This window comes from Salmo trutta, chromosome 8 (genome assembly GCF_901001165.1).
Source record: "Salmo trutta chromosome 8, fSalTru1.1, whole genome shotgun sequence".
In the NCBI taxonomy this organism is placed as follows: Eukaryota; Metazoa; Chordata; class Actinopteri; order Salmoniformes; family Salmonidae; genus Salmo; species Salmo trutta.
Window position 1 is genome coordinate 37,353,056 of NC_042964.1, and position 12,650 is coordinate 37,365,705.

The 12,650-nt window shown below is 43.7% G+C and overlaps 1 protein-coding gene across 10 annotated transcripts in view; it reads right to left on the reverse strand.

The window, feature by feature from the left end:
* The window catches only part of LOC115198815 (filamin-C), an 85,072-nt gene extending 72,858 nt beyond the window's left edge, over positions 1-12,214 (reverse strand). For 4 of the 10 annotated variants that reach the window (XM_029761113.1, XM_029761118.1, XM_029761112.1 and 1 more), the window contains exon 1: positions 11,282-12,214. In XM_029761113.1, coding sequence (XP_029616973.1) covers positions 11,282-11,657 — 376 coding nt within the window. In that variant the 5' untranslated portion in view covers positions 11,658-12,214. The remainder of the gene's footprint in view (positions 1-11,281) is intronic. The other 6 variants (XM_029761115.1, XM_029761122.1, XM_029761114.1 and 3 more) reach the window with 2 other exon arrangements.
* Positions 12,215-12,650: the final 436 nt, after the last annotated feature.

The window sequence follows — 12,650 nt, forward strand, 5'->3', positions numbered from 1 at the left end:
AGGTAAAGGGTGTGTGGGGTGGCAGTGGCCTTATGACCCATAAGGGAAGAAGTTCATGAATGGCAGAGGGAGTTTTCAAAGGGTTAATTATTCATTTTTCCCTTATGCGGAGGGCCAAACATCTGGGCACTACACAGCTGGGCCCTCCCGCACACCCTGCTATCACTCCTCTTGCCTCGCCTCACCCTCACTCCCTTCCCCCAGCCTTGCCTTTCCTTGACCTGTCATCAGCGCCTTCGGCGGGGTGCCAGATTCCTTAAAATCCCCAATTTGTGTCGAGGCTGGGAAATATCCTAAACATGTTATCAGTCATTTTCCCCCTCCATCTTGTTCTTTCCCCTGCTCTGACCTCACAGCACACCAATGGAACCTACCCTGTTCTGTGGGAGGTGAGGAGAGAGGCCTGCGCCTGGATAAAGAAAATGTCCAATCTGGCAACTCCATAGGGACCAGGGGGAGAGTGAAGATAAATAAGGGCTTAGATCAGGCAACACCTTAGGGAGCAGAGGGAAGTAGAGTTAGGGTCAGACCTAGCAATCCTGTAGGGAGCAGACTTGAGTGAAATGGGTTAAGGGGTCAGATTGTTGGGCTGCTAACAGCAGTTGTGCCTGACACCAACTGCCCCAGAATGCACTTGGCGATTTCTCAGGGTTCTAAGAAGTGTGTGTGTAGACTACAACAGGTTGTCTATCTTGCATGGAGGGCACTCCACATACACTAGTTTACATTATACTGTGTGTAATGCTGGGCTATTTTAACAGCATGATAGACATTGACAGGGGACGTTAATGGTGACGTCACTGAAACAGGGCACAATGTAACCTTTCAATGGAACTCTACCTCTCACTTTTTCTGTCTCTCTCACTTTGACCAGTCAGTTTATAGAACCTACTGCTCTCTGTTCTGACACTCCAGATGTGAGCGACTCAGTCTACGCAGACACACACAGACACACACAAACACAAACCCCACACACACACACACAAGCACACACAAACACACACACACACAAGCACACACAAGCATACCCAAACACACATATTTAGATAACCTACCTTTGCCATGCACCCCAGCACTGGATTTTAGGTGGCTCCTGGGTGTGTTGAAGAGAGAGGCCAGATCCAAACCCAACCCGTACTCCATTCTCAACTGCAGAATTCCCCCCCCCCTCTCTTTCTCATCCGTTATTCTTCCCTCCATATTATATCCCCCACTGTGTAATTCTGCGGTCCAGATGGGTTAATCCTGATAACCTGTTTCCACTCGCAACGATTAGGTCATCACAGCTGTCTTAAACATAGAAATTGTGGAAATGTGGTTTGGAAACGTTTTGTTGCCATGGACACTGACCGTTATCTATGTTTATGGTGCCAAGTCTATGTGGACAGAGCAACAAACAAAGTGATGTACTGGAAACTCATATACCCAAACATCCTCACAGGAAGCAGGTGGCTGTGTCACTGCCTGACATTTAACATCACCATCATCAGGACCCCTTGGATTAATCCCTCTCATCATCACTGAAAAAACTTTGTGGCTAGTCATAATAAACATGTAATGACACGAGTTCAAAATATCTAATCCCAACCAACCTTGTGATTTTGGCTCTCTTGGCTGGACACAAAGGAATGTCTACTGTCTGGTAGGTCTGTCTGTTATAAACGTCAGTCTCTGGAATAACACGTTATGTTTAACCAGTCTCTCTCCCTGACCATCTCTTCACTCTTCTACTCACCCTATCCCTTGTTTCCATTCTTCTCTTCCTGTCCATCTCTCTGTGTCTCCTCTCTACTTTATCTTTCACTCCGCTCTTAATCTCTCTCTCTCTCTCCAGTGGAAACTGCTCTGTGGTCCTCGTTTGACCCTGGCTGTGGTGCCGTCCTAAAGCTTTTACGAGCAGCGCCTTTTGAAACATTTTACTTGTGGACGGATTTCTTCCTCTCACTATGCTCCTCCTCACGCTTTACGACTCACGCAGACCACTGAGATGGAGAGAGGAGAGATGGTGAAAGAGAGAGAGAGAGAGAGAGAGAGAGAGAAAGAGAGCAGGCAAACTGACCATCTGTGCCATTGAGAATGAAGAGGAGACAATGGATGAATTCTACTTAAGTGATAATGCCCGAGAAGCTGGTGTTTGAAGGATTTTGGCACGGGTGTTGTTAGGCCTTCGTCTCGGACCTAACAACAACGGCTTCGAGGGCATTATCACTTTTATGCAATGAGATTCCAACGTATTCAAATAATGATTGACATATTTTAATTAAAAACATTATTTTGATTAATTTATTCACACTACTGTATTTCACCCTCCACGAGATATAGTCCCGACACAAATCTAAGGTTGATACCCAAGCCGGCTGGTCGTTCGTTCGATCAGTCCGGTTGCTAGAGACGTGGCTCAATCGTTAAGTCTTTTTGTTCTAAAACTATGGACGCGACCCAGTCCGTCGTTCAAAATGTTCCCTTGCCATGATAGCTGGTAACCTTCTTATCCCTTGCTTGCTAGCTAGCCAACTTTGGCTAACACAGTCACGTCAAACAGTGCAACCAGAATAACAGCAAAGTAGCTGCATTTGATTTTGTTTAAGCTGTTTTCTAATGATTGTTTTTTTATATATCCATAGAAATGAGCTAATGATGTGCATTTTCGCCTGGTGTAGAACATTTGCTCTCTCGCCAGCACACTGTTCAGAAGAAAATGAAGCTGGAATGACAGCAAACTAGCTGCATTTTGTGTTTTTCTATAGACATTTCTTTGTGTGTATGCCAGCCTTTCTGTCTCGTCCTGACTCCCGACACGTTCATTACCATTGAACAGATGGAGAATGAATTTCAATATGTTGCGAATGTCGGAGAGACAGACAGCAAGGTTATTACTAATCTCCACTGTTGAAAGCCAAATGCTAGTCTAAAATAAATGGGAGATCATTTCTAGATGCTTTTTACAGTGAAGATCGAGTATATAAATTGCCTGGCTGGGCTGATGAGACAGTGGATTGCGCAGTCAGCTGGAACAGAGTAAATAGGCGTTTCAACGTCATAGATTTAGCCGGTGGTAACTTGTGGAATAGACACCAGCTGGACTGCGGTTTTAGTCAATGAGCATCCAGTATTAGACACATCCGTTTTATAACCTCATATACCTGCACTTCTTCTCAGGTTCATTGAATCCAAAGATGGAATACAGAGCATATCCTCAGCCTCCTATGATAACCAGTGGAAATAGACAGTACATCAATGCAATATTCACATCTGGATTAGATACATGGAAATATATATTGTTTTAACCAGAATACAATATAACAGAGCCAAATGATTATTACACCAATATCAGTTGAGGGGTTCTCAGTGTGAAACTGATATTGTCATTTGATTTGATGTGCTTCCACCCCATTAATAGATCTTACATATAGCTCATTCAATTCCCTCTACCCAGACTGCAACACTAAACACATGGCCCTCTAACAATGAGGCGACATATTCAACTGGCTGTTGAAAAGCTGGACCTTTTCCTAAGTCCTCTGTATCTAAATACTGTACACAACACAAGAGAAATGGCTGGAAGTCAATGGGAGGAGAAACAATATAAATCCAACATAGAGGACTTCCTTTATAAAGAAAGATATTAACAGGGGTGAGGTGTTTTTGGGGGGAGGTGGTGGAGGTGGTGGGGCTGGTGGAGGTGGTGGTGCAATCAGAGTTATTCTCCTCTCTTGGCTAGCCTGAGTTGCTTATCCTTGGTGGCTGTTAGAGAGGTAGGGGGTGTGGGATGTAGGGGAGGGGAGGGGGTGATTGGGGGGGGGTGTTCTGGCCCTGCTCGGACATTCTTCTGAGCTGACTGCCTCTGACACATGCTAACAATTAGAGACACTGTTGTAGGGAGAGAGAGAGGGTGAGGAAGACAGGGAGAAGGCAGAGAGAGAGAAGGTAATGGAGAGAGGGTGAGAGAGAGGGAGAAAGAGAGAGAGAAAGAGAGAGAAAGCGATTGAGATGAAGAGATAGAGACAGAGACGAAGAGAGAGGGAAGGAGAGACAAAAAAAGACGTGGAAAGAGAGAGAGAGTGGTCTCACTCACTTCCCTCAGCTCCAGTAAAGTAAGATAGCAGGGAAGGATCTGCAAGGATCCTCAACAGTTAATACTTCTACTACCCCGTAGGGTCTACTACCACAGAGCCTGAACACTGTCTAACACCAGGAGACCAGGAGGTAACTTGGAACCTCTCAGAGTGTTGGGGTAACATTGGGGGTAAGGTTACATTTTTATCACACACACCAGAGACTTGCTGAAGGAGTGAGACCATCAACGTAAGAACCAGTCACCACCACCCCTCTCTCTCTCTCTCGCTCTTTCTCTCCATACTGCTCTCTCTCTCCCTCTATCATCCAGCTTCTATCCCCCTCTCTTTCTCCCCCATCCTCTCCCTGCACTCTCTCCCGCTCTCGTTTTCTCTCACTCTCTCCATACTGCTCTCTCCCCCTTTTCTCTCTCTGTCATCGCTCCCCACCACATAGCACAGTCATGTCAGAGAGCCATTACAGAACCACAGCATTTAGCCTTGGATAGTGATACAGGAAACACATACACACATACACACAGCTACTACTGGAGATACCGCAACTTTCCCCCCTGTTAAATTCACAACTACGATGTGAACCCACAATGGGGTCAATCATACCGCAGTCAAATAAAATGGCCAACCAATCAGAGGGCCCCGCTCAACTTCTCTGTTTCTCTCATCAGGACTGAGTCAGAGAGAGGGGAGAGAGCGCGAGAGAGAGAGAGAGAGAGAGAGAGATGCACTCATTCATCAAAGAGCAGATTGAGTTCTAACTTTATGAGTAAGCGGAGGTCCATCTAATGTCATAACGGATGGTCTGTTTGAGTCATAATGTCATAACAGATGGTCTGTTTGAGTCATAATGTCATAACAGATGGTCTGTTTGAGTCATAATGTTATAACGTCTGGTCTGTTTGAGTCATATAGTCATAACGGATGGTCTGTTAGAGTCATAATGTCATAACGGATGGTCTGTTTGAGTCATAATGTCATAACAGATGGTCTGTTTGAGTCATAATGTCATAACGGATGGTCTGTTTGAGTCATAATGTCATAACGGATGGTCTGTTTGAGTCATAATGTCATAACGGATGGTCTGTTTGAGTCATAATGTCATAACGGATGGTCTGTTTGAGTCATAATGTTATAACGTCTGGTCTGTTTGAGTCATAATGTCATAACGGATGGTCTGTTTGAGTCATAATGTTATAACGTCTGGTCTGTTTGAGTCATAATGTCATAACGTCTGGTCTGTTTGAGTCATAATGTCATAACGGATGGTCTGTTTGAGTCATAATGTTATAACGTCTGGTCTGTTTGAGTCATAATGTCATAACGGATGGTCTGTTTGAGTCATAATGTTATAACGTCTGGTCTGTTTGAGTCATAATGTCATAACGGATGGTCTGTTTGAGTCATAATGTCATAACGGATGGTCTGTTTGAGTCATAATGTCATAACGGATGGTCTGTTTGAGTCATAATGTCATAACGGATGGTCTGTTTGAGTCATAATGTCATAACGGATGGTCTGTTTGAGTCATAATGTTATAACGTCTGGTCTGTTTGAGTCATAATGTCATAACGGATGGTCTGTTTGAGTCATAATGTCATAACGGATGGTCTGTTTGAGTCATAATGTCATAACGTCTGGTCTGTTTGAGTCATAATGTCATAACGGATGGTCTGTTTGAGTCATAATGTTATAACGGATGGTCTGTTTGAGTCATAATGTCATAACGGATGGTCTGTTTGAGTCATAATGTCATAACGGATGGTCTGTTTGAGTCATAATGTCATAACGTCTGGTCTGTTTGAGTCATAATGTCATAACGTCTGGTCTGTTAGAGTCATAATGTTATAACGTCTGGTCTGTTTGAGTCATAATGTCATAACGTCTGGTCTGTTTGAGTCACAATGACATAACGGATGGTCTGTTTGAGTCATAATGTCATATACTACTGTGTCTTAGTGCCGGGAAAATGGATACCCAACTCTTCAGGACCCCCACCTAAAACCCCTCTCAGCGCCAGAGGTCTCAGTCACCTCTTCCTAGCAGGCTCGCCCCGTCATACACTCGTAATTTCCCTCTCCTCTCTCCTGGCCCCCTCTCTCGACAACCTCTCTCCTAACCCCTCTCATTCTCCCCACTTCTCTGCCTCCTCTCTTTTAACTAACCCTTCTTTCACAGTCCTCTCCCCGCCCCCTCTCTCCGTGCCACTCTGGGGCTGTATGTGGGTATATTTTAGGCGCTTGTTAGTGGAGGAAGCCCAGAGCCCAGCTGTCTGCCCATCAATCAGCCGGCCCCTTCCCCAAATGAGTAAAGCTGACCTGGGCCAGGCTGGCCTCTCACTGCCCCTCCAGACTACCAGACAACCAGAGAGCCAGAAGGCCAAACCACCAGAACCAGGGGGGAGGGGGATATCAGTCTGAATTTCCTGTGGCAGTAACCTTTCCCGTACTTACTGGACTTCCAGCTCTCCAAGTCACACACCCTCTAGTCTTCCTTCCCTGCCTGCTGGCATCCATGAGTGTGTGTGTATCATGTGTGTGAAGGAGTAAGACAGAGTGAATGAGTGTGTGAGTGTGTGTGTTCTCCTGATCTTCTGTTACCCAACACTCCCCTCCACCCCCCACTGAGAGAGAGAGCCATGGCAGGTGCCCTTCTGGAAGGATCACTCTTATCACCAATGTCACTCAGCCACCCTGGTCCGGCCCCTTCCCAATGACTCTGTCTGCTTGTTGACCCATTTCCCCCTTTATCACCACTGCATCCTGGGTAGCCCTAACAGATACTGGACCCGATAACCCCTCAAAGCTGACCCAATTTCAGTTTGTCCTGAGGATGGATCAACAACATTGTAGTTACTCCACAATACTAACCTAAATGACAGAGTGAAAAGAAGAAAGCCTTTACAGAATACAAATATTCCAAAATATGCATCCTGTTTGCAATAAGGCACTAAAGTAATAATGCAAAAAATTTGGCTAAGATATTAACTTTTTGTACTGAATAAAAAGCATTATGTTTGGGGCAAATCCAACACAACATATAGCTGAGTACCACTCTTCAAGCATGGTGGCGGCTGCATCATGTTAGGGGTATGCTTGTCATCGGCAAGGACTAGGGAGTTTTTTAGGATAAAAAGCATTGGAATAGAGCTAAGCACAGGCAAAATCCGAGAGGAAAACCTGTCTCAGTCTGCTTTCCAACAGACACTGGGAGACAAAGTTACCTTTCAGCTGGAAAATAACCTAAAACATAAGGCCAAATATACACTGGAGTTTCTTACCAAGACGACATTGAATGTTCCTGAGTGGCCTAGTTATAGTTCTGACTTAAATCACCTTGAAAATCTATGGCAAGACATGAAAATGGCTGTCTAGCAATGATCAATAACCAACTTGACAGAGCTTGAATAATGTTTTTGAGAATAATGGGCAAATATTGTACAATCCAGGTATGCTAAGCTCTTAGAGACTTACACAAACACAGTCACAGCTGTAGTTGCTGCTAAAGGTGATTCCAACATTTATTCACTTAGGGGGTTGAATACATAGCTAATGAAGATATATTACTATTTAATTTTTCATAAATAATATTAATTATCATAGAGTTTTGTCAAAGAGGAAGAAAAAATGTATGATGCCGAAACGTTGGTAAATACCCATTAAATTGCTGGGAGATTACACATGGAGTGTGCGACTTTCTTTATTTTGATAGTTTATAATTCATGAAAAATAAAACAGTAATATATCTCGTGTGGATCCTTGACAAAAAAAGGATAATTAAATCAATTTGATTACCATTTTGTAACATAACTAAATGTTTAAAAAGTCAAGGGGTGTGAATACTTTCTGAAGGCACTGTATGTGACAGAATGTAAACAAAGGGTAAAATGAAGAAAACAAACAAAGGCCAGAGTGGGAACTGGGTTCTGTACCACTGATGTCTCTTCAGATTTATTTACAGTAGTTTACTGGCAGATAGTTAACTGTAAGTTACTGTAAAAAAAAAATACATACCGTAAAAAAGGTACATACCGTAAAAAAGGTACATATTGTACCTTTTTTACAGTAATTTACAGGTAACTGGCTACCAGTAAATGGCGGTAAAATCAACAGGATTTTTTTTACAGTGTACCACAGAACCTCTAATCATATTGAATGATCCAGTAGCTGGGATCTGACTTGTCAATCTTCAGGTATTTCATAGTCTTTGGTGGTCTTTACACCTTCAAACAGTTGACACAAGGACAGATCTAACACAAACACACGTAAGGCACTGCTGAAACAACTGCTGTGTGTGTGCCAACCCCTTGCCGTGCCATCTTGTTGCCCAACCTGTTTGCAGTCTGTTTGGCTGTTGGTAGGCAGAATGAATGGCTGTTGCCATGCTCTTATCAAGAGTTGGCCAACACAGCCACAACACATCAGCACAACAGATGTTGACAGCAAGGATGCTTTGGTGTGCCGCCTTTTTTCATGAACCTGTTTTAGATTCTGACAATAAATATTATAGCATGATTAGTTTTAAGGCAGAACGCTCAGCCAAGGATAATTTTGGGGAAGCGGGTAGCCTAGTGGTTAGAGCGTAGGACTAGTAACCGAAAGGCTGCAAGATCGAATCCCCGAGTCGACAAGGTAAAAGTATGTCGTTCTGCCCCTGAACAAGGCAGTTAACCCACTGTTCCCCGGTAGGCCTTCATTGAAAATAATAATTTGTTCTTAACTGACTTGCCTAGTTAAGTAAAAGAAAATTTAAAAAATGTTTTCCTTAGAACCACATATTCTCTGAGCACAAGGTGCATTCTGTGCATAACTCACAGTTATAAGGTTCAGCAACAGAGGAGCCCTCTACAGGGCCAGTCTTAACAGTAGACTACTGTCTGTCCTGCTGGCTGCTGCATCATCATCATCATCATCATCATCATCATCATCATCATCATATGCCACCAGGGATCTTCTCATAGTCCCCAAATCCAGAACAAATTCAAGAAAGCGTACAGTATTATATAGAGCCCTTATTGCATGGAACTTCCTTCCATCTCATATTGCTCAAATAAACAGCAAACCTGGTTTCAAAAAACAGATAAAGCAACACCTCACGGCACAACGCCTCTCCCCTATTTGACCTAGATAGTAGGTTTGTATGCATTGATATGTAGGCTACGTGTGCCTTTTATGTATGTAGTCCTGTCCTTGAACTGTTCTTGTCTATTGATGTTCTGTATTATGTCATGTTTCATGTTTTGTGTGGATCCCAGGAAGAGTAGCTGCTGCTTTTGCAATAGGTAATGGGGATCCTAATAAAATACCAAAAAATACCAAAAAATCATCATAATCCACATTAGATGCAGTTAGGGCCATCAAGCTGAGCCCCTGCCTCTCTGATGTTGTCATTAGTTCTCCAGGAACATATCCTACATCCTGGAGCACTGATTCTATAACATTACATTACAAAACATTAAGAACACCTGCTCTTTCCATGACATAGACTGACCAGACGAATCCAGGAGAAAGCTATGATCCCTTGTTCATGTCACCTGTTAAATCCACTTCAATCAGTGTAGATGAATGGGAAGACACAGTTTTAAGAAGGATTTTTAAGCCTTGAAATAATTGAGACATGGATTGGGTGTGTGCCATTCAGAGGGTGAATGGGCAATACAAAATATTTATGTGTCTTTTGAACGGGGTATGTTAATAACACACTGCTTGGTTTTTCATGCTCAACAGTTTCTCGTGTGTATCAAGAATGGTCCACCACCCAAAGGACATTCAGCCAACTGTGGGAAGCATTGGAGTCAACATGGGCCAGCATCCCTGTGGAACGCTTTCGACACCTTGTAGAGTCCATGCCCCGAAAAAATGAAGCTGTTTTGAGGGCAAAAGGAGGGGGGATGAACTCTACAAGGTGTTCAAAGCATTCCACAGGGATGCTGGCCCATGTTGACTCCAATGCTTCCCACAGTTGTGTCAAGTTGGCTGGATGTCCTTTGGGTGGTGGACCATTTTTGATACACACGAGAAACTGTTGAGCGTGAAAATCCCAGCAGCGATGCAGTTCTTGACACACTAAACTGATGTGCCTGGCAACTGCTACCATACCCCGTTCAAAGGCACTTAAATATTTTGTCTCTGCCCATTCACCCTCTGAATGGCATACAATCCATGTCTCAATTGTCTCAAGGCTTAAAAATCCTTCTTTAACCCGTCTCCTCCCCTTCATCTACACTGATTGAAGTGGATTTAACAGGTGACATCAATAAGGGATCATAGCTTTCACCTGGATTCACCTGGTCAGTCTATGTCATGGAAAGAGCAGGTGTTCCTAATGTTTTGTACACTCAGTGTATATACAAATAGCCAGATATATACAAATGCTTTGTAGACTACTTGTTACTTATTCATCTTTAGTCCACATATTTGAACACATGAGATGGAGATGCCAAATCACTACATCATTCAGAAGCAACTATAAAGCCATTGCCTAATCCAAATTGGAGACTATCCATTCGATGAGAACACTCCAAATGACTCATTCAGTATTTCATTTCATGAACAACAAATGACAGCAGCCATGTTGGTTAAACCTGAGATTGTGATTGACTCTCAATTGGCAGTATCGTTTCTAATGGAACCATGCATGAGTTACACAGTAATAACGCACAGGCATGCACCGAATCCAGAATCTCTCTGTTTCCCGGATCCAGCTGAAAGCAGGCTTTGTCTGGTAGTCAGAAAAGGGACATTTCTTGATTGGCGCATCCTGAACAGATTGCGCCGTTGTCTGGTCACTCTTACGCACAGAAGTACATATCGACGACGTGCGTAATTTGCGTCAAAAAGTACACTGCATTTCAGTTGTGCACTGTTTATAACGCATGCAACAACAGTTATGGAGAAGTGTATACAGTGAAAACACAACTCCGAACAATATAAATACGGAACAATCAACAACACAACTAGGAATACGTTTCACTCGAATAAATAAAAAGCTGCATTGCGCATTACTTTTCTATAAAATCAAAATGCGTTTCATTCATTTTGAGGAGAAATCAATCTCAGACTCGTTCCCCTGACTCAAATACGCCCTCTAACCAGTAACGGCATCCCCAAAAGTGGCTACCCCAGACAGAGTGGACAAAGCATCAACTTTCAACATGTTCTGAGAAACCCAACCATTGCGCTATATCGGTCCTAAATACAAACACCACTTACCTATCGATACCAGCTTTATGTGTTCTCTCTCCAAGAATTCCAGCGCAACGGACACATTTTCCAGTTTCATTTGTCTGAAGTTAGGTCTGGCGTGGTACTTTCTGTACATTTTCTTCTGGCTCAAAACCTCCAGAAGACCGATGAGCTTGAGCCCGTCGGTCAGGTCTTTCTGTAGGTCGTTGATCCGCTTGTTGAGGCACTTGAGGTGCTCGTTGCACCACCTGGTGAAGGTGTTCTGTTGGATTTTTTTCCAGGGCGCATCCTCAGCGAGGTCCTTCTCCGTAGCCGGCATCTCTTCCTCGTCGTCCCCGTTGTCCGTACTCTGGTAGTACTGCGGCGGCTGCTGCTGCTCGTAGTACGTATTATTGCTCATCATGTTGTCGGTTTCCGTGCCCTTTTTTTATATCACAATCAGTGGGGCCAGTGTGTGAACGTTACGGCACGCAAGGGAGCGTGGAAAGAAAGAAAAAAATGTTTATTGCGGGCCAGTGCCAAGCTTGCGCATTGGCCGTGAAAAAAAGTTGTAAAACTAGGAAAAATATGAAAGAAAGAGTAGGCGAGATTTTCGTTTGTACTTGTGATGGGAGTGGAGCTTGTCAAACCAAGAAGCCTGTCAGTGGGATGATTAATTAAATAATCCGTTTATCGTTTCCAACGTGGACGGTCTCCTGGCTTTAAATTGATCAGAATAGTGAAAAAAGTGGTAGCTGCATCTTAATAGACACCTTGGCAAGGAAGAAGAATAGACTGTAGAAAGATGAAGGCGTTGTCTGTGGACAGGACCGCTAGTAGCCCTACGAAGTCGGCGGCGGCAGCCAGCTTGGTGATGTCCGTTACACTTGAGTAGCTAAATGAAGCTCTAGGCAGGACAGGTTTTTAAAAAGCTCGGCACCCCTGAAGCTCGCGTCAGGCCCCTGGACTCCCTGGCATGCCCCCGTCATGACCATATACAACTGCAGGATGGGTATTCTCTAATCAGACGAAGATAGCGAGACGCAACACCATTGGGTAACATAAGAGAAGGGGGTCAACGATTGGCCCTGGGGCGCCATAACAGTCGTGACACTTCTCCTTATTTTTAGGCTCTCCAAAGTGGGCGAGGGGGACGGAGCTTTGCGGTTGTTGTAAAAGTGAACGGTGACCAGGGCCTACTGGGACTTTAATAACAATTGGACTATGAAGGTGAAATGATGCCAGCGTCTTCAATAGATCCAACCTTTACCAGCCAGGGTTATTCTTGCTGTCACTCATATGTCCACTGACGCAGAATTGTGTTGTTAAACATATATATTTGTCAACATAATAAATAAACTCACATGACAAGCTAAGTTATTAATAAGATAACATCAAACCTTTTGATGCTTAATTA